Source organism: Hydra vulgaris, chromosome 15 (assembly GCF_038396675.1).
Source record: "Hydra vulgaris chromosome 15, alternate assembly HydraT2T_AEP".
NCBI lineage: Eukaryota > Metazoa > Cnidaria > Hydrozoa > Anthoathecata > Hydridae > Hydra > Hydra vulgaris.
The window spans coordinates 33,387,990-33,412,143 of NC_088934.1; the positions used below are offsets into that span (position 1 = coordinate 33,387,990).

General features: G+C 27.3%; 1 protein-coding gene and 3 long non-coding RNA genes across 4 annotated transcripts in view; 2 read left to right on the top strand and 2 right to left on the bottom strand.

Annotated features, from left to right (window-relative positions):
- Positions 1 to 1,307, top strand: part of LOC136092356 (uncharacterized) — a 31,964-nt gene extending 30,657 nt beyond the window's left edge. The window contains exon 2 of the mRNA XM_065820413.1: positions 616 to 1,307. Within this exon, the coding sequence (XP_065676485.1) occupies positions 616 to 1,038 (423 nt within the window). The 3' untranslated portion in view covers positions 1,039 to 1,307. The remainder of the gene's footprint in view (positions 1 to 615) is intronic.
- Positions 1,308 to 6,335: 5,028 nt separating this feature from the next.
- LOC136092228 (uncharacterized) lies at positions 6,336 to 10,060 on the top strand. Its single transcript, XR_010644280.1, has 4 exons — positions 6,336 to 6,463; positions 8,015 to 8,157; positions 8,265 to 8,298; positions 9,875 to 10,060. It is a non-coding gene; the product is annotated as an uncharacterized LOC136092228 (long non-coding RNA).
- LOC136092229 (uncharacterized) lies at positions 9,056 to 9,503 on the bottom strand. The gene is made up of 3 exons (XR_010644281.1): positions 9,365 to 9,503; positions 9,190 to 9,278; positions 9,056 to 9,106 (listed from the first exon to the last, which is right to left on the bottom strand). It is a non-coding gene; the product is annotated as an uncharacterized LOC136092229 (long non-coding RNA).
- Positions 10,061 to 11,723: 1,663 nt separating the features above from the next.
- Positions 11,724 to 12,447, bottom strand: LOC136091279 (uncharacterized). Its single transcript, XR_010643859.1, has 3 exons — positions 12,393 to 12,447; positions 12,188 to 12,294; positions 11,724 to 11,848 (listed from the first exon to the last, which is right to left on the bottom strand). It is a non-coding gene; the product is annotated as an uncharacterized LOC136091279 (long non-coding RNA).
- Positions 12,448 to 24,154: the final 11,707 nt, after the last annotated feature.

Genomic DNA, 24,154 nt, shown 5'->3' on the forward strand with positions numbered 1-24,154 from the left:
TTTACAAGAAAATACGATCGGAAAAAAAACAATTTAAACCTTTTTCGCCGTCTTTTATGTGCATCTGATCCTTTAATTTGCACATTTAGAAAGAAGATGCGTAACAAAAAAAAAGTCTACCGTCTGGTGTCATTGAACTATTGCATGAGCTAACGACAGAATACTCTACTTAAAATATAAATTTTAATAATATCCTTGTTAAATTATTTATATAGTTATTGTTATTTATATTGTATGTAATGGCTGTCATATATTATTATTTATTATAAACTGTATTTATATTATTGAATTTTATATAAATACAATTTATATCATGATAGCCATTACATTAGGGGCTATTTTTGCCTTCATGTTACCGCTTTGCGGTAATACGAGGGCTAAAAAGTAACAAGGGTTTAAAAAGTAAGGTTCATAGTGGCTACTGCGACTACTATTACCACCACCACCTCTACTACTTCTTCTACTTCTACTACTACTACTTTTACTAATACTTGATAAATCGTATTAATTATATTAAAATATTAATAAAAATATTAATCGTATTAATTCTTCCAGGAAATTAATATTATATCAAATTATTTATAATATTAAAACAAATTATTTACTTTTTTGTAGCGTTATACTGGTTACTACAAGTTTAATATTGATACAGTAATGGAAGGTTTGGAAACAGAAGTCTTTAATTACATGGGCTACAGACTTGATGAAGAAAATGATCAATTTTTTTTACAAATAAACGATAATCTTTCACAAGTAGAATTGGCATACCAACTTTATCTATCACAGGTGTATTGTGCAAATGTTTGTACTGTCTTTAAAAGATTATTTGAAATAGCGCCTGTAAATAATGTAATAGTATATTTTATAAATAATTCTAATAACCCGAACGCTTTTCAAAAATATTTAAATTCATCTGAAAATGATTTGAATTCTAAAAAAGAACAGCAATTTAAAGGTCAATTTAAATATGAAGAAAATAATAAAAGTGAGCAGCGCCAATTAACTCGATATACAAGTTCTCGATCAACGACAGTATAATGTCCTTTACGAAAGTGTGCATGTGTGTACATATTTTTTGTTAAATTTAAATTTCACATTAAAGTAATGTTTATATTCTTTTAAATTTTTTATTTGAAATCTCTATTGTTGTAATGTAAGGTAAAGATCATCCACATATTTTTTAATTTATTTAATAAAATATTTCGAAGATTTTTATTTTATAGATATTTAAATATAGAATGTTTGTTATAGTGTATGTGTGTGTGTATTTTTGTGTTATTTTAAATCATTAAATTTTGAATTTTAAATCGAATGATTTTTTAAATCACAAATTAGAATTGTAAAATAGTTATAATTGAATAAGCGTGTAACTATCCTTTAATCGTAGAACAATACATTATTTCTTATATTATTAGGTTAATTGCTGCAAAAATATATTTAAAAAAAAAAGAATAAGTTTGTAATCTGGATAAAATCTGTTACAATTTCAAACAAAAAAATTTTTGTATTTTATATCTTAAGTTAAATTTAGTTTTAAAATTTTATTGTCAAGTTTCTATGAGAAATGCTATAATGCGTTGGTTTCTAATTAATAAACGTTACATTTTAAAAATGATATTCTCTAAATTATACATAGATGGTGTTTCATGAAAACTCACACCCAAGCTGTTTTGAGAAAAGCTCTATTCAACAAGGTTTCATTGACCATCGGTTAAGTTTTTTGCCACCAGATGACACTAAAACACTGATCATGATTAGAAAATTTTCACTCTATAGGAACAATCCTCAATAAGTCAAATATAGTGCCTGATCTCAACTTTCAAAAAATGTGGTTTAGCTTTTTTTTGCAGATCTTTCATCTGTTATGTATATATACACACATATATATGTATATATACACACATATATAAACAGACCTTTCATCTGTTATGTATATATACACACACACACATATATATATATATATATATATATATATATATATATATATATATATATATATATATATATATATATATATATATATATATACTGAGGGAATACTAATAGATGAAAATAAAAATGAAATATAATATATTATAAATAAATAACAAAAATAAATATAAAAAACATTTTTATAATATAAAAATAAATTTAAATATGTATAGATGAAAATTAGAAAATTATATTTATGATAAAAATAGTATAGAAAAAGAAAAATACATAACGTGAACAAAAAACACATGTCCCCGTAAACGCTGACTAGGTGTGTGTGTGTGTGTGTGTGTATATATATATATATATATATATATATATATATATATATATATATATATATATATATATATATTTATACATATATATATATATATAGAGAGAGAGAGAGAGAGATTAGTTTAGTTGTCACACTTTTTGCATTTTAGACTGCTCAGCTTTTATTTTTCATTAGATCAATGCCAAACTTTGCACGAAAGTATTTTAACTATTTCTGATAGCTATTACAATATTTTTATGAAATTGAGTGAAATATTTTTTGCTGTAAAATCATTTATCAAAGACCTCTTCCGTGTGACAACCAACCCCACCTACGGGTTTGGTTGTCACATTTCATGGTATTCTATGATTATATATATGATTATAAACTATTACCAATAAACTTTGTTTATACAATACAAAGAATAAATCTGAATATTCTGGAAGAAAAAAAAAAGAAAATAGGGTCATTTCCACACCTACCGTGAGTCGACACTTATCGTACGTTTTAAATACCAACATAAATTTTGCAAAAAGTAGTAATTATTTTTTTATTTTTATATTTTGTGTATCAACGACTTTGTTTTTATTACAATAGAAACCGCAATACATAGTTAATTAACTCATGCACAGTGGGTCAAAAGTGACATTTTCTAGCCAAAACCTCTAAAACCAAAATTTTTTTTTTTTTTAATTAGAAACAGTTTATTATATTGAAAAACATAATTTACGGAAAAAATAACATTTGTTTTTTAAAAACTTCAAAATTTATTACATAATTACGCAAATTATTATAAAACTCATTTATTTTCTATTAATAAAAAATTCCGTTTTTACCCAACAAAATTAACAACAAGGATATTATTTAAATTTATGTTTTACGCAGAGTATTCTATCGTTGGCTCTTGCAACAGTTCAAGTACGCCAGATGGTAGACTTTTTTTTTTTTGTTACGTATCTTCTTTTTTAATGTGCAAATTAAAGGATCAGATGCACATAAAAGGCGATGAAAAAGGTCTATATTGTTTTTTTTCCGATCGCATTTTCTTGTAAAATTTTCACGAAAAATCTTAAAAACCTTATTGGTAGCCTCTTGAGCCTCTTCAGAAAACATACCTAATGGAAGAGTAAATAGTTCGATGACTTCATAGCCATGAATCAAAATCTTATGAAGTGTTTGGGTCATAGGATACCAAGGGTACAGGAATACATAGAGCGAAGCAGTTTCCCAACAGAATGTTTTAAATTTGGATGAGTTAATTTCATAACCACTTGATATTGTGGCCAGAATAATATGAAGTCTTTTCATAAGATCTACATCGATGTTCATTATACTAGCTGAGACATCGTATTGCTGAAAAAATCGCCTTGCTGTGTTGCCATCGTTTGATGTACCTGCCCCACCTATTCTGGGTTGATCTATGACAAGACCTATCCTTGTTCGAAATTCAGCACAGACTTCAAGCTTTCTCAGTTTAACAATATTTTTTTCGTCTTGATTTCTAGCCTGCCACTTCATAATCGGCATCTTATAAGAGGTATGGAGCATACATTCTAAAAACCTTATCCAAGCATGCAAAGTTGAAACGCCATGTTTTATATTGCCTTCTAAAGTTTTTTTTTGAACAACTAAATATAAATTGTTCATTTCGATTGGAGATGCACCACACACTGAACAGCATTGGTATGAGTTGGTTGCTGTGGAAATAATAGTTTGAATTTTTCCATCTATCATTGCTAAATTTACAATATGTTGTATTTCAACTTCCTTTGTTGTACCGTCCTCCAATAAAACAGGTACAACAGATAATGTTACCTCTTTAATAGAAGCCATAATTGACTCATATTCTGCAAGAATTACTTCATTTGATTCTTTTCTATATTTAAATCTCAGAGGTCTGCAGTAATTAGTTGACGATGGTTTCGGATTTCTCCAAACAACCTGTTTTTTGTCATCTTTGAAACAATATAGTTCTAGAGGAACCAAGCAAGTTATGAAAAGTGATTCATCTGTATGAAGTTCACTAGAAACATCTGACAGTTGTTTATAAACAGATTGTCCTGTTGCACCATCAAAACCAGCATTATAAATAGTTTAGTACAATCTTTAAGCACAGGTGAATTTAACACAACACCATAAGCTGAACATATTCTTAATGCAGTATGAAAAAGAAGAGCTTGTAATGGAACCCAGTGCCGTAACTAGGCAGGTGCAACAGGTGCACTTGCACAGGGCCCGTAGATTAGGCGGCCGTGAAATGGAACTTTAAACTGACGAAAATATCTTTCAATAATATCTATTGAATATAACATTGTTAAAGATATTAATTATGACGACGTTATAAATGAATTTGCGCAAATGAAAGCGAGAAAAGTGCAATTTTAATAAAGAAGTTTTTAAAAATAATAAATTAAAATATATTTTTTATTTACAACTTTTCCAAAAAAAAGTTAGGCTTAGGGGCCGAAAAATGAAATTTTGCACAGGGCACTAGAAAAGCTAGTTACGGCGCTGATGGAACCTCTGCAGAGTAGTCACTGACCTGAATGTTTTCAGGGTAGCATTTACTTTTAGCCTCTTTTACAATATGATAGGATGGGTATAGAGAGCTGAATGGAAGAGCATTATTTCTTAAATGCTGATAAGTTTCTTTGGATAAATTAGTATCTAAGACTAGCGCTAATGATTGTTCTGAAGTAAGTGATTCTGTCGATAATTCTTTGTTGTATATTTTTTTAACCACTTTTGCTTCTATAAACCTTTTATTCCTTTTCAAACTTTTACTTGCTGCATATAAAAGTTCGTTTAAATTATATTTACTCAAAAGCTCTTCAATTATGCGATCTTTAGTTCTCACAGACACAAACGCACAGACTTCAAACAAAATTGAAGGACGTCCACCTTAAAGTATAATATTATTTTATCAATTATTAAATCGTCGTAATAATAATACAAATAAATTATACACATTATAATAAATTTACACATAGTTAAAGTAAACATACCACAGGTTTTTGTTTCGATTTTTTTTTTTACCGTTAAATATAGTTTGGTTTAACCAAACTTTATATCTTTTTTCAAATACTGCACTTGCTCTATTCAATTTTTTTCACTTTTTTTTACCTTGATAAATGACAAGTTATCATTAGATTCTTCAAAATTGCTTTGGGAAACAAAACTCCAAATCTTTGCATGTAAATCATCATTTTGTAGTAAATTATTTTCCATTATATAATTCATAAGACATCTCCTATCCATTTTTAAGAGATAGTCTGTTCAATAAAATACTTTTAATTTGAAAGAAAGTAATTTAAAATGTTTTTAATGAAGTAATTTTTTTACGAGCAGTAACTATGAAACTCAGTTCCTTTCCTTTATTTCTCATTGGTTGTTATCGTGTTTTTTATCGATTACATATAATTTTATTGTTTTCGGAAATTATAAAATAAATAATAAATATTATGTCCCAAACTTGTACTACGTAGAAGTATATAATTCATATTTTATCACAGCCTCTGAGTTTTTATTACTTTAAAACGGTAGCATAAAAAATTAGGAATAATGGTTTCAATGCGATCTAAATGTTCATTGAGCAAATACGAGGAAATTACTGGAAAGCAATTAAAAAATACAAAAATATTTAATTTTAAACTTATGTCTTTAATAAAAATTATTATAAAGTCAAACTGCAGTTTTTAAACTTCAAATTTTCTTAAATTTTTTGTTATCGATCAAAAACGCATTAACAAGAAACGTGGACGTAGTTAATTGAATTTAAAAGTGTATTCGTTTAGGCAGCTATAGGCAGCCAATTTTTATACCACAAGATCAATGTCATATTGGTATTCAATTATATATCATTTTAAGCGGTTGATACAGGTTGATCCGATGGTTTTAAATGATATTTTTGAAAAAAATAAAAACCTATAACTCAAAATTATTGATGTTTGCATTGTTGAAAATATTTATATAAAATGCAAAAAATATTTTTTTTTTATGTGATTTAAATATTAAGGGGGAACTGTAATAGAATATCACCGCACCTTAGAATATCACCGCACCAGTAGAAATAATGAAAACGAGGATGCGTTTTGAAGTAGTAGAACTTAGTAGGGTACCGAGTGCGTCCGAATAATACAAGAACGTTCATAGTTTATAATAATAACGCAACAAATACATAAATGAAATTCATTATTAATATGTTGGTATATACGAAGTCCGCAAGACATAGTACTACAATTTAATTTTTAATTTTAAAATTGATGATTTTCTAGTAATATTTTACATATTTTCAAACCAGATGTTATGCAATATTTTATATATCTATATGAGGGGATGTTACATTCTAAGCACTATTTGGTTTGTTGTTTTTTAACAAAATACAAGGGCGATGTGATATTCTACACATATAATAGTAGCATGCTAATATTTCTTAATTTTATTAAGGGGAGGTGATATTCTAACATTCTAAGCACTATCTAGTATGTTGTTTTTAAACAAAATACATGGGCGATGTGATATTCTAAAAATATAATAGTATGTTTTTTAATTTTATTAAGGGGAGGTGATATTCTAACATTCTAAGCACTATCTAGTATGTTGTTTTTAAACAAAATACATGGGCGATGTGATATTCTAAAAATATAATAGTATGTTTCTTAATTTTATTAAGGGGAGGTGATATTCTAACATTCTAAGCACTATCTAGTATGTTGTCTTTTAGCAAAATTCATGGGCGATGTGATATTCTAAAAATATAATACTGGTAGCATGCCATATATTTCTTAATTTTATTAAGGGGGCGTGATATTCTAACATTCTAAGCACTATCTAGTATGTTGTTTTTAAACAAAATACATGGGCGATGTGATATTCTAAAAATATAATAGTATGTTTCTTAATTTTATTAAGGGGAGGTGATATTCTAACATTCTAAGCACTATCTAGTATGTTGTCTTTTAGCAAAATTCATGGGCGATGTGATATTCTAAAAATATAATACTGGTAGCATGCCATATATTTCTTAATTTTATTAAGGGGGCGTGATGTTCTAACATTCTAAGCACTATCTAGTATGTTGTTTTTAAACAAAATACATGGGCGATGTGATATTCTAAAAATATAATAGTATGTTTTTTAATTTTATTAAGGGGAGGTGATATTCTAACATTCTAAGCACTATCTAGTATGTTGTTTTTAAACAAATTATATAAGGGATGTTATATTCTAAGCATATAATACTTGTAGCATGCCATATATTTCTTAATTTTATTAAGGAGAGGTGATATTCTAACATTCTAAACACTATCTAGTATGTTGTTTTTTAACAAAATACATGGGCGATGTGATATTTTAAAAATATAATAGTATATTTCTTAATTTTATTAACTGGGATGTGATATTCTATGATTCTAAGCAACAAATGCAGCTATCTAGTATGTTATTTTTTTAACAAAGTACATTAAGTTTTGATATTCTAAGCATTTAATACTGATAGTATATAATATATTTTTTAATTTTATTAAGTTGATGTGCTGTTCATAGATTCTAGGCTGCAAATACAACTATGATAATTAGAAAGAAAATATATTGAAAATGTTTGTTTTGTTGTTTTTGATTATATTAAAAAAAAGAGCTCAGTAATTTTAAATATGTTCTACATAACTATTTTCTTTTTTTTTCTTTTATGATGTTTGCATTGCTTATCTTAATCGCAAGGCCTAAAGTATTTTTGATTTTCCTAAAATTGTTAATTAATCTTCTTTTTTTCCTTGATTTTAGGTTCTTAATCTTCCTAGTTGTAGAGTCACAATAAAAACTGTCAGTCTTGATCTGAAGAAACGGTCAATGCAGAAAGAGCATCTGGTTGTAAAAAATTGCTCCAACACTTCTAACTTCGTTTAATTTAGAAATTAGTGTACAAGGTTTTTTAGTTTTTATTAAAATAATACAATTTTTTTTAAACATTATTAAAAACTTTTTGTTAATTTTTTCTTAGTTATACTAATGTATTACATCTAATTGTATTTAGTTTTTGGTATTTGTTTTTTGGAAGCTGATAACAGGTAAAAGTCTACTTTTTCTTTATCAGGGTTACCATATTATATAAACCAATATATTACAATAAAGCATTTTATATACAAAATTTTATAAAATTTTTTAATTCTTTTCTTTTGCTTGAAGAATTTTCAGCCATGTACCAAACCTATAGTGAAAGTGTAGTTGTAGTTATTTAAATCAATCAAATATTTTATCATATCAAATATACTAAACCTATGTTCATACTAAACCTATGTTCATTATAATATATCATTTACTGTAGCAAATGTTTAAAAAAATCTAAACCAAAATTAAAAAATCTACAATAATAATAACAATAATAATTAGTTTTTTTCTTAAAACCAACCTAGTTTTAAGAAATTGAAAAAACCTCCTTAAACACAACAAATTCAAAATCAAACTAAAAATTAGTTTTTCTTTGTAGTACAAAGACTTCTTCTGTCTCAAGTTGAAAAATAGCTCCAACTTTTAGGAGTTCAAATATCTCTGTATAACTATTTGAAACAATTTTTAACAAAATAAATGAAAACGTACTTCTTCTACTGATGTTTTATGCTTTATATTTATATATTATACGTATTAAAGACCTCAAATGAAATCATAATAATAATAATAAAGCCTAGAGTTATGATTTAATAAAGGAATTGTAATAGTAAATATATGTGCATAAATAATATCTTCAAAATTTTATACTTATAAATCTTAACATTCTTTTAAAGATGAGTGTTTCCACAGCAAAACGATATTCTGTTTTTGGTTTCATAGGCACTCCATATGATACCATCTATTTGGAATGCAAATATCACATTTTATCTATAAAAAACATCTTTTTTTTATAATTCTTTCCCTAATCGAAACATAATAATAAAAAATTAGTGGAACAAAGATTTTATTACCCATTCATCTAACTTCTGCTTTTTTCTTGTTTTTGGACCTTTTATGTTTCCACAAATGCGACACACTGTATTGTACCAGCATTTTTGACCTAATAATTTAAGCTTGAATAATTTAATGTTTTTGTTTATTTTTATTCTATCGTAACTTTTTTTGTAAATATTACTATAACCAAACCTCCTTCATCTAAAAGCAACTGTACCACTCTTTCTCTATAGTTATTCACTTCTTCAACTGGAAAACAATGTACCAGCTCTTCCCCATTTATAACATTTTCAGCAAACTACACAATAAGGGTTTTATAATATATTTTAATTTTTTCTTTTCATTATGTATATACTTTTAAAATATCTTTATTTGCATGATTGTATGAAATGAAAAAAGCAAGGGGGTGTATATATACATACATATATATACATATATATATATACATATATATATATACATATATATATACATATATATATATATACATATATATATATATATACATATATATATATACATATATATATATATATACATATATATTTATATATATATATATATATTTATGTATATATATATATATATATATATATATATATATATATATATATATATATATATATATATATATATATATATATATATATATATATATATATATAAATGTATATATATAATATATCTTTTTTTCGTATTTAGCTGATATTTGTAAATACCTCCGGCTGCATGCGTATTAGGTCAGTTTGATTTGGTAACTCTTCGAGTGAAAGTAAACCCGCTGGTGCCAATACTTCAATGTTGTACTTGAAACCAAAGAAAAATAGAATAACATTTAGTCTAATATTGTATATATTAAAACGTTTTCGAATAAATACAGTCTTTTCATTTCAAGTTTTACCTTATTCCGACTATTTGCTAAAAGCTTAAGGTAAATATAAACAATTTCATCACTAAGACAGTCTTTCAAGTTATCTTGCAAGGAGTAGTCATAAACCTTGCAACCACCTAGGCTTGGGTATATACCCATAATGGCTTTTATAGGATTTACTTTACGAAGATAGTCGATAATTCCGTAACCTATTTATGAAATACAATATATTAAATCTTATAAGGAAATTATAAAAAAGCTTACCACCTAACCAGTAATAAAAAAGTTAAAAAATTTACATAATATTTAAAAATACTTTTAATGAAACTTTTTGTTTTTCTAGGCTGGGCTCAACAACTAGGTTTTAAATTTTTCTATCTTTTTTTTATAGTTATAAAATTACCAACTTATACTTTTAATAATATTCGTATAACTTCCAAATTTATGTTTTTTTATCAAATATTGACAAAGGGTCAATGCGAAAGCCCTTAAATTACTTTAGGGCATCGTTGAATAAAATATACCTTCACTATCTTCAACTATGCAACTTTTTTTTGTAACAGCTCTATCTAGAGAATAACACATCAATTTTTATTTCGATTTACTAAAAGTTTATAATTCACTTTTTAATGTTTCTTATGTTTAACGTTTTTAATGTTTTATAATAGATATTTTAAGGTAATTGTATTGAAAGTATGAATTTTTAGTTAACTTACTTGTATGTTTTTATTGTATAGAGAACTTGGCTTTCCTGGTTGAGCAAACAATTGACAATACAGTCTTCTAAAAAGATAAAAATCATTCGTGAAACGATTGTTACAAAAATATTTGCAGTTATTTGCAAAAGTGAAACTTCTGTCAAAAAAAAAAAAGGCAACTAACTTTTTACATTTTCCACCACAGAACTTTTTTCGGTTTCTAGTGCTTTTTTCGTTATAGATTGTTCGATATTTACAGTTGTAATTTCTTTTAAATTTCAAAAAAAAACAATTAAATTTAAATTTAATAACTACAAAACAAATGGTTTTTCTTAAGTAACATGCCTACCTTTATCTAAATTGCATTCAACAAATTTCTTAAGATGGCGTCTTTTGTGAGTTCCTTTCAATGGAACTTCATTATCATCATTTAATTTGAAATTACCACCACGTGTAATACAACACACATTATAAGGTCCTTTAAACCGTGGCTTAAAAGCAGCTACTTTATTTCTTCTTCGTCTTATGTCAAGTAGCAAAACTTTATCGCCAACCTTAATAGATTCTTCTTCTATTTTAATATTTTTTAAAGCTCTTCTATCATAATATTTTTTTTGCTTGATTTGAGCTTCTTCGATATTCTAAAATTGATATAGTATTAAAACTTATTAGTACTAGTAAAACTTATAGCTTTTCTACAAATAATGCTACCTACTGCAAATTAAATTGAAGAATTGAAGTGCCTTACCTTAGTAACCAAGTTAGTTAAGTTTTCGATATGAATCTTACTCTTCTCTACTTCTGCTTTTACTTCTTCTTCATCAACTCCAATAAAGCCTATCTCCTAAATTACAAATCTCTTTTGATTATTATGATAACTATGAATTATTAACGATATCTTATAATTTTGGATATAAAACTTTATAATACTATTCTTTAATTACTTCTTTCAGTTCACTATTACAAACAGATGGGCGACCCCCAAACATTAACTCAAAAGGTGACACTTTTGTCGACGTTTGCCTTTCTATCCGTAGTGGGTACAAAACTATATCAATAAACTCATCCCAGTTTGTTTGGTTATCGTCAACTAACTTTCGGATTTTTCTAATAAGAGAAAATGTCAAATAAATATCAACAAAGTTATTGTTTAAAATAAATTTAAAACAATTTTAAGTAATCGCTTTATATAGGAAAAAGAGGCAAGTTAGGAAACCTTGCGCATCTTTTTAATCTTAGTTTAATTTTTTTTGTCGATAAGTTTGTTATGATGAGTGCAATACTAAGTGTTTATGTGCCGCATTAAAAAGTGGTTCCTCAACCCAGAACACATCTCTTTCACCAATAATAATCCTAATTTAAGATTCCTAAACTGCTTCCTTCTCCTCTACTTTAAACATTAGGAAAAATCAATGCTGTATCCAAAAGTATCAAATCAAAAATTACTTTTTTATATTTTTATTAGTATTTTCATCCTGCCCATTTGTTTGTGGATGATAGACGGCAGTTTTTCTGCGTTCTATTCCCAAGATTTTATACATTTCGTCGTTTAACTAAAAATTACCGAAATTATTTTTTATAAACTAAGTGATTAAATTTTTTTTTAAATATATTCCTTTTTAAACATAAGTTTACAAATATAAATAGCTACCTCGTTACAAAATTCGGTTCCATTATCTGTAATTATTACAGAGGGAAACCCGAAGGGTTTGAGCAAACGGTCCCGCAAAATCTATGCCAACTATTTCCCATACGCGTGTAGTCTAAAGAAAAACTGCTTTTTTTTTAAATTTACAGGAATTCTTCTTATTATAATGTCGTTATACATATTATTATAATTAAATAAATGTAATTTTTATAAATAAACAAAATCGTAAAAATAATTTTATATTAAATAAAATGCTACATCAAGTAGCATTATTTTTAAATACATTTTGATGTTAAGATTACTATTCAAGTTTACCTTTATTGAATGTAAAGGTTCGGATATTGAAAGTAGTTGACCAGATTTTTGACAACGGCTACACTCTTTTACCTGTTAACAAAAGTGTTTTGTTAAATAAATTAATATATATATATATATATATATATATATATATATATATATATATATATATATATATATATATATATATATATATATATATATATATATATAAAGAATCTACTTACCCATTTCTTAATATCTCCACTGATATTAGGCCAATAATATTTTTCCATAATTTTAGCAATGGTTTTTGTTTGACCACTACGGCCTCCTAAAGGACTGCCATGCTCCTTAACAAAAACTTTGGATACATTCAATACATTGTTGTATGAGACCATCTATTAAATGTATTCAAAGGCAAAAGTTCTAATATTTTTATGGTATTATTTATTTATGTATTTCAGTTTAGATGTTGATGTTTCGTCATAAATTTTCAATCTAATTCATCTATGCTATTAAGAATGATAACAGGGAGGTGTAATTGCTCAATAAAAGAACTCCTAATACATTGATTTACAATATTAAATTCGTAATTAGAAATAACTAGTCCGTGGTATTTCAATTAAAATTAACTTACGTTGGCACTGACCTGTTTAGCAAGAAATATATTATTGTGGACGGCGAAAAAAAAGGTGAAACTGTTTGCTATATCAAGCAATTAATAACAATCCCTCAAAAAGTCAAAAACAAATGTTTAAACAAAATGGTTGTTTATTCAACAAAAAACTGCTATCAATATGATTCTTGCATTGAGCTTGTAGCTCAATAATAGCTGCAATTTATACTTCTTCTATGTTAAGAAAGCTACGAGTGTCCGGTACATCTCCCTTGAAAATAAACAAAAATAATCTTTTTGCGGCTACGTAACTTCGATGATAACAAAAGTAATGACAAACCACATTAGCATTGGCTTCACAGACCAAATTTAGCACCCACATTTTTACTTTTAGCGACCATGCCGTGGCGTAAGTATTCTACGCATTTAATATTTTAGTCATGACTAATTTCATTGTCTACAAAATAGTTACTTAACATATTGAGATAGGGTTTGACCTCAGATTATTTTTGCTTTTTAAGATAATGTTCTTGAACTCGAAAAAATGTATTTTGTTTTTTTCTTACTTTTACAAATATAGTACATATCTGTCTATTGAATGATAGCAACAGCAATTTCCCAAATACAACTTGTTTATTTTTTCAAGATAGATGGTGAACATCATAACCAGCGTTTTGAAGTAAGAAACTCCTTTTATTTTAAATATGAATTTAAACAAAAAAATAGCTACTTAGAGCAATACCAAATGCAAAAACAATGTAAAAAAAATAGCCTACTATAAACAATTCAGGATTTAAAAAAAACATTCTTATTTAATGGACTGCATGTTTTTATCTCGCTAGATATGCTGTAGCCAAAGCATGCTTTTTATTTATTTTTACCAAGGTTAAAAGTTGCTATGTTGCACAGTTGCTATGAATGTTGCTCGGGGTAATAATTTTGGTTACTCAAAAATAAAAAAATTCTCTATTTTTTTGGGACGCTATTAAAATCGAATTTTTTTGGCTCATAATCTTAGTCATGTTTAGATTATGAGCAAAAAAGTGATTTACAAAATTATTTTATGATACTGTTAAATAAGAATATACTTTAGTAAAAACAGGTTAAATAAAACGTTGTTAAGTGCTTAATTATTTTTAAGTCCTCTTACATCGAGCGTCAAAAGCTTATTATAAAGTATCGTAAACTATAATTTCTTAACAACGAAATAAGTAGAGAGTAATTATTATAAATATGAAGCTCAATTTCATCTTCTCTTCTTCTTTGATTCACATTTCCTAACTAATTACAAGCAATGTAAACATCATTAAAAAAAAAACAAATACAAAGTAAAACATATAAAAATCCTTTAGTCGGTTGTTTATTTTAATATTATAAACAATTTTACAAACATTTTTGCATCCAAACGTTTCATTTAAATTACATAAATTAAAGGAAAAGTTATATAATGGCAAAATTAGCTGCAAAATAATAAAGTTAATTTATATGAGGAAAAAACAGCACAACGACCAGAAATTTTCTTCTATATTTTTAGATTTTAATTATTGGTTTAGGAAAGTTCAATCTAGTTTTCAACTCTACGTCAGTAAAATTTACTATTGATTGTACATTCAATTTTAAAATTAAAAATATTATTAAAGTAGGATTTTGTTTTCATCATCGTAATTAAACTTGAACAGCAACCTTGTTGAGTTTTTCAAGTTTCAAAATTTCTAACTCTAGATATAAAAACTTCTGTGTAAAACTGCTGCTCGGTACCAAATCTAAAATGGAAAAAAAAAATTAATTAAACTACAGAATATTAAAAAAAAAATCGTTTAAATCTTTATAATATAATATTATATATATATATATATATATATATATATATATATATATATATATATATATATATATATATATATATATATAAATAAGGGTTATTACAAATTTTAAATTTATTAGACTGGGGTTGTAATCTACAAAACGCTATTACTTGTACAGCTTTTAATTAATGGGTTCATAAAAGATGAAGTGGCATTCAAGTTTTCTTAATATTTAGTTTCGATTAATATAGATCCAAGTAGCGATTGAAATAAAAAGTGGAGAATAAAATCTTAAAATATCAATAAGTCAAACTATTTGTTAATTGTACATTTTATGGATTTAATTAATCAAGGTCAATTTAAAATGGCATTTAAAAACAGACAGACAAGTAAAAGGCAGAGGAATAATACAGATTCTTTTGTTAAAAACAAGAATCAGGTTTAAGAAAAAACTTGAAAGTAAGACAGCCAAACATGTTTGTAAGGTTATCTTTAACACCCTTTCTCTTTACAAAACTGTATGCGTTGGGGGTGTCTATAAACTGTACATAAATGTGTACTTTATAGACAACCTGACAGACTGACGGTTTTTATTGTGATTCTACAACTAGGAAGATTAAGAACCTAAAATCAAGGAAAAAAAAGAAGATTAATTAATAATTTTAGGAAAATCAAAAATACTTTAGGCCGAGCGATTAATATAAGCAATGCAAACATCATAAAAGAAAAAAAACAGAAAAAAGTTATGTAGAACATAGATAAATTACAAACAATTTCAATGTATTTTCTGCCTAATTATCATAGTTGTATTTGCAGCCTAGAATCTATGAACAACACGTCACTTTAATGAAATTAAAAAATACATTATATAACATCAGTATTAAATGTTTAGAATATCAAACCTCCATGTACTTTATTAAAAAAATAACATGCTAGATAGCTGCATTTGTTGCTTAGAATCATAGAATATCACATCCCAGTTAATAAAATGAAATAATATATGGCATGCTACCAGTATTATATGCTTAGAATATAACACCCCTTATGTAATTTATTTAAAAACAACATACTAGATAGTGCTTAGAATGTTAGAATATCACGCCCCCTTAATAAAATTAAGAAATATATGGCATGCTACCAGTATTATATTTTTAGAATATCACATCGCCCATGAATTTTGCTAAAAGACAACATACTAGATAGTGCTTAGAATGTTAGAATATCACCTCCCCTTAATAAAATTAAGAAACATACTATTATATTTTTAGAATATCACATCGCCCATGTATTTTGTTTAAAAACAACATACTAGATAGTGCTTAGAATGTTAGAACATCACGCCCCCTTAATAAAATTAAGAAATATATGGCATGCTACCAGTATTATATTTTTAGAATATCACATCGCCCATGAATTTTGCTAAAAGACAACATACTAGATAGTGCTTAGAATGTTAGAATATCACCTCCCCTTAATAAAATTAAGAAACATACTATTATATTTTTAGAATATCACATTGCCCATGTATTTTGTTTAAAAAACAACATTCTAGATAGTGCTTAGAATGTTAGAATATCACCTCCCCTTAATAAAATTAAGAAACATACTATTATATTTTTAGAATATCACATCGCCCATGAATTTTGCTAAAAAACAACATACTAGATAGTGCTTAGAATGTTAGAATATCACCTCCCCTTAATAAAATTAAGAAATATTGGCATGCTACTATTATATGTGTAGAATATCACATCGCCCTTGTATTTTGTTAAAAAACAACAAACCAAATAGTGCTTAGAATGTAACATCCCCTCATATAGATATATAAAATATTGCATAACATCTGGTTTGAAAATATGTAAAATATTACTAGAAAATCATCAATTTTAAAATTAAAAATTAAATTGTAGTACTATGTCTTGCGGACTTCGTATATACCAACATATTAATAATGAATTTCATTTATGTATTTGTTGCGTTATTATTATAAACTATGAACGTTCTTGTATTATTCGGACGCACTCGGTACCCTACTAAGTTCTATTACTTCAAAACGCATCCTCGTTTTCATTATTTCTACTGGTGCGGTGATATTCTAAGGTGCGGTGATATTCTAAGGTGCGGTGATATTCTATTACAGTGCACGTTCTGCGCTTTGACTCCATATGGTCCAAGTAAAGAACTTTATTTAGTTGGTGTACAAAAGTGTGCAGCAACAAAAAAAACAACTAAAAAAAATAAAACAATCTCGCCACCAAGAGACGAACCTCGCCTCAGTTTACTAGCCGGAAGCGTAACCCACTCAGCCACGTTAGCATGACTAATAAGGAGAAAATTATATTTATAAAATAATAACTTTGCATGATTATATCGGAAAAATTGCTATTTAAAAACGGAATGATGTTTAGGATAGCGATGTTAATTTATACAATTTTACACGGGTGATTATTGGGGTGAGAAAAAAACATTAAACAGACTGAAAAGTACTAGTTAACTAACTCAAATAAGCGTTTGATGATTGCTTGGGAGAGAAACCCACGACTAGCATATGTAATTAAAAATAAATAAATACGAATTTATCAAAACATTGTTTGAACTAAAATGTAGCACGTCATGCGGATATGACGACATGTAGCTAACTATGTTTTGGATAGTAAGAGTAAACCATTATTTTACTTAATAGCATTTTCATTTGAAAATAGTATATTTTCTGATAAATTAAAATCAGCTATAGTTTACCCAGTTTTTAAAAAAGATGATTGTTCTTCTGTTTGCAACTACCGCCCCATATCACTACTTCCTGTATTTTCAAAAATATTTGAAAACGTAATTTTTAATATCTCACGGCCTAAGCGGCCGTGGCGCAGTGGTTAGAGCGTTTTCTTTATAAGCAGGAGATCCATTTTCGAAACAAACTCTGGATATATTTTCGTGTCACGGTAAGGAAGGAGACGAGAACTTTCTAGTTAACTGCACTTCCATGGTGCTCTGTGACAAGACCGTTAGGTCTTCTTGGGGCACCTAAATAACAAAATAAAAAAAATATAATTTATATAATACAAAAATCAATTTGGATTTCAGAAATACTGCACTAATGAACATGCTGTTATTGAACTTGCCAATAAAGTATCTATGTCCTTTGATAAAGGTGAACAAGTATTAGGAGTATTTACTAATTTCTCTAAGGTATTCGTTATTGTTCTTCACGGAATTTTACTTTGAAAGTTAAAGCATTACGACATTAAAGGCCTTATATCTTTTTAATAGAAAACAGTTTGTTGTCCTGGAAGAGTCAAGAGCTATTGATGTTGGATGCGGAGTCCCACAGGGATCAATCTTGGGACCTTTATTGATTTTAATATATATATATATATATATATATACATATATATATATATATATATATATATATATATATATATATATATATATATATATATATATATATATTAAAAATAATAAGTTTTATTATATATCAATGATATGAATAAAGCTTTCTTTTACTCTCTTCCATAAAATAAGACAATCGATTAAACTTCTGTTAAAGTTGCATACAAATTGAAAAAACCGCGTAAGTTATACAAAGTTTTTGGGAGTAATATTTGATGAGAACCTTTTATGGAGAAAACATATTAGTTTCATTACAACAAAAATATTTTTTTTTATATAAATATTATTAAAAACAAAATAGAGTATATTATATAAATCTAGGGCCTTTCTTGATTATAAATTACGCAAAATGCTTTACTTCAATCTTGTTCGTTGTCATCTCTCTTACAGGTAGTTGCACCCCAAAAACCATGTGAAAGTAGGAGAGCCTAGAACTTTTTTCTAGAGACAAATAATAATTTTTTGATATTATTGAAAGATAAGCCTGAATGTGGTTCTTCCTGATAGGTATGGTTTATTAAATCTTAAATGTATTCTTTTCCTAGAATGTCAAAGCTGACAACTTTTTTCTCCATGCACCCCAAAAACCACATTACTGTGGTTTATGGGGTGTCATTTTTAACTTTACTTTTTTATAACTTTAACTTTTTTAACCATTTAACTACCATATTAACTATAATTTCTGAATTGTTGAGAATTATAACCTGATTTCTTGAAAAAAATTGATATAATAAATTGCTCTCAGGATGATTGCATCACTGCTTACTTCTATTTTAAGAAACACTTCAAATGTAATACAAAAACTACATCATATGCACCCTAAAATTTTTTGAGTGCATATGATGTCACATCAAAAAAAGTTGGTTTTTCTGATGATTTTGAAAAAGATTTGAAATAGTTTAATAAAATATTTATATAGCTTACTCTAAGATATAGTATTTATTAATAGTAAATAAAATGAAGCCTACATGTCCGTTGCATTTACGTATAAACAAAGTAAGAAATTTTAGTACAAAAGCTAATGCCACAGTTGCCAGAAAACATACTAATGAGAGAAATAAGCAACTAGAAGCTGCTATAAATTGGTGTAAAGAAATGAATGGGAGGGGACAAGCGGCATTAAAGACTAGTATGTTTCCTCTTTTTATAGATAGAGAGACAATTAACAGGCGGTTAGATGGAGAAGTGACTAATGGACAAGAAAGAAGTTATTCTACTATACTTAAAGAAGATGAAGAGGCATGTATTGTTCGTTTTATAAAAAATTAGAAAACATGTTTTTACAAGCAATTAAAAAACAGGAAGTAACTAAGTTAATTCTAAATGTGCTATTATATATTTGTTTAAATTTTAAGCAAATTTAGTGAAAAAGAATGGTTCTGGTTAAATTTTTTTTAAGGCACCCCAAAAATCTTATGTTGAATTGTAGATTTTAAAAGCTTTTTTACAAGTTTCTCATCTACTTAAAATGCAAATGGTTTGATTTATGTATAGAGTATATAAAAAATCTATAAACTAAATTGGGTTTACAAACTAAGATTAAAAGACCACTATTTTACAGTTATTATACAATTATTTTTAAAATTTACAAAAATTTTATATTTTTTAAATTTAAAACAATTGTAAAAAAATTTCCTTTAACTTTTGTCTGTTTTTTTCTATTTTAATTGTTGCTGGAACATTAATGTACCAAAAAATATTTTTTTTATGGTTTTAAAATACAGATTTAAATTTTTATAGTCAAACCACGCTGTTTTTAGGGTGCATTTATCTGTACCCTAATATTATTTGGAGAAACACACATAAAATTAATAAGGTTACAGAGCTTCCTAAATCACACTTGTAAAGTATATTATTTAAACGTTTCTATTTAAAGAGATTAAAAAACCCTTCCTCTTTAATGAAATACATGAATGTCCTCAAAACTTTTTTCGCTTCAAATATTAGTATTTATTTATAAATGTAAGAATAACTTGTTGCTTTAAATGTTATTGTTAAAGAGGCTCTGTTGAAAGATTGTGGTTACACTTGTCATCCGTATCTTCTTTGTACCCCTGTCTGTTTTTTTTCCTCCGTTAACTTAAGTTTCATTGTAATTTTATTACTTATTTTATATGAACAGCAAAATATATACTAAACTAAAAAAAAAAAAAGAAAAGAAAGAAAACTCCAAAAGTGTGTGAAAGTTTGTGCAATTTAATGTTTGTGCAATTTAATACTCAGGAGAATCTCTAAAGTCTTTAAATAGAATTTATTGAACTGAATTGCACACTACTGTATATTTTCCATCAATAATTATTGCTGTATTTTTTCAACAATAATTATTTGCATTTTTATTATTGCATTAATTACAATCACAACTATTGCATTAATTATAATCACAATTATTGGTAAAAAGTACAAATGTAAAATCTACAATGTACAAATGTAAAATCTATGTAAAAAGTTAATTTATGTAAATTTAATATTTTTTTTGTTATTAGATTTTAATTTCTATTTATACTTTTAATAATGTTTTTTATTAATTAAAATCTTATTTTCTTATTTTTTAAACGTTATTACAAACTTTCATTTATTTTTTTTTTTGTACTGCAATCATTTTTGCAATATGCAACTTTGCTTGCCATTTAAACAACGATATTCCATTTAACTCTTAATTTTTGATCTTTCAAGTTTTTCGATGTTTTGGGGTTTTTTGACGTAATTGAAAATCCAGAACAGCGGGTTTTACTTTTTTTAAGGTGGTACTAGCCCGACAAATTTCAAAATTTTCAGTTTTTTTTTTTTTCTAAATTTGAAAAATAGAATCATTGTAGATTTCAAAAATGTATAGTTTTACTATGATTTTAAGTAATTTAGTGACAGAAAATGTTAATTTGGTAATATGATCTCTAAAAGAAGCCCTTAGCAACCGCATAGCAACAACAAACAATGCTTACTTTTGGGCTAACTTTTCATAAATTTCATCAAACAATTAATTTCTATTATTATTCTACATTTCATATATATCTCCTTTGCTTTATATCAACTTTGCAAATACGTTAATTCCATTAATAATATTAAATTGAATTGTATAGTGAGAAGGAAGTGAATTTATAACTGTGTATCAATAACAGCTTGTTATGATTATTTTATTGAATTTATTGCATTTATTTTTCACATTTTACTGCTTTATTCTTAGATGGGAAATAAAAAAAGTAGCAAAAGAATAAAAAGAAATTATTTTCATGGAAATCAACATAAAATGTCTGATCAACAAAACATTAACAAATGATTAACATCAATGCGTGTAGCAATGATATTGTTGACTGTCATATTTCTATTGATGGAACATGGCAAAAAAGGGGTTATTCATCCCTGAATGGCGTGGTATCTGCAATTTCAAAGGATAATAAAAAGGTCTTAGACTATTACACTATGTCAAAATTTTGTAAATCTTGTGAGATTTGGTCAAAAAAAAAAGGATCAGCTGGTTATGAACTATGGAAAACAAGACATAAGAGTGCAATTAATCATCACGAATCATCTGGTGCTATGGAGTCCGCTGGTGCTATTTCAATTTTTTGTTCTTCATTAAGTAAGTTTAATTTAAGGTACAGTCATTATATAGGAGATGGGGACACTAAAGCATACAGCAAAGTAAGGGAAGCAAGACCTTACGGAAAACGTCAACGTCACGGAAGTTTTTTAATAATTAAAGGAAGTATCCAGAAGTTTCCAGAAGCATGCAGAAGCTTCCAGAAGTTTCCAGAAGAAGCATCTGGAAGCATCCAGAAATATCCAGAAACATTCAGAAGCATCCAGATGCATCCAGAAGCATCGAAAAGAAGCATCTAGATTCTTCCAGAACAGTTTCACACAGGTTCATTTTAATATATAAGAGACATGTAAATCGACATGTAATTCAGTAAGTATATGGAAGTCAATCTGTCAGTATTATCAAGACAGTTTATCGAAGTGAGTTTTATCAAAGTGTTTTATCGAAGAACATCAATACAAGAAGTGAAATACAACAAGTATTTCATTACATCAATACAGTCCACATCCAACCAAAACGTTGTGTTCCACAGAGCATTATTGTATCATCACAAGGTAAATGTAACACGATAAGCCATGAGAAGCATGATTATTTATTTTTACTATTTTTATGACTTCAAGTGCAAAAATGGCTCCCGACAGTCTGGGATTGGAACTAAGAAAGAAAATATTTGGCGATTACGTAAGTGGAATGTCGCAAAAAAGTATTTGTGATAAATATCGCGTGAAAAAATGGACCGTATCAAAACTATGTTCCAAATATCGTTCAACGGGGAAGTTGGCAGCAGATAACAAAGGTGGAAGTTGCACCACTTCTAGAGAGGATTCTATGATTGTCAGATCCATCAAGAAGGATCCCTGGATATCATCAGTCGAGATACAAAAGCAATTAGAGCTGCCTGTATCGGACCGAACAATCAGACGACGTGCTGTTGAAGCCGGATTGTTTTTTCGACGCCCTGCAAAGAAACTGCTGATTTCACTAAAAAACCAGAAGAAAAGACTCCTGTTTGCTACATCTCATATTGACTGGAATGTGCAGAAATGGCGAACTCTCCTGTTCAGTGATGAATCGAAGTTCAACATCATCGGGAGCGATGGCATTTGCCGTGTACGTCGACCGGCCGGAAAACGGCTCGATTTACGTTACTGCCATAAGACCGTGAAGCATGGTGGAGGCAATGTAATGGTCTGGGGGTGTTTTTCTGCTAACGGTCTAGGTCCAATACATCGAAACGATGGAATAATGGACCGTGTATAAAATGTCATGTATAAAAATATCCTGAAAGATGTTATGTTACCTCATGCTGAATGGAATATGCCAATAAAATGGGTTTTTCAGCAAGACAACGATCCAAAACACACTGCAAAAGTAGTCAAGCAGTGGTTTCAAGACAACCACCTATCGGTGATGGATTGGCCGCCTCAATCTCTGGATCTCAACCCTATCGAGAACCTGTGGGAGATTGTCAACCGTAGAATTAATCGTGAAGGTGTTCGTAATAAGGCTGTTAAGAACAAATCAACTGTTAGAACAAATCCAAAAGGCCTGGGCAGCGATTCCACAAAGTTTCATTGATCACCTGATCGAATCTATGCCTCAAAGATGCAAGGCTGTGATCGACAACAAAGGATTCGCCACGAAATATTGATAGCAAAATACAGCTTGGTCAACATTTTGTCGAGTTGCACTTGTTTTGTCCAGAAGGAAATCAACTTTTTTTAATACTTTTGATTAATATATTAATTTTCGTGTACAAATAATGAACTTTGTGATGAATAAAACTTGAAGAACTTTGTCTCTAAACAGTTGCATAGTTATTTCTCTAAATTGAAAAAATGCAGCACTTTTATATAAAGAAACTAAATTAGCATTATTTGGTTGCACTCGTTTTGTCCGATACTGTATATATATATATATATATATATATATATATATATATATATATATATATATATATATATATATATATATATATATACATATATATATATATATATATATATACATATATATATATATATATATATATATATATATATATATATATATATATATATATATATATATATATATATAAAATAGTGTTGCACATTACATTTTACATTTGTACTAGTGTTGGAAAAATGACTATATA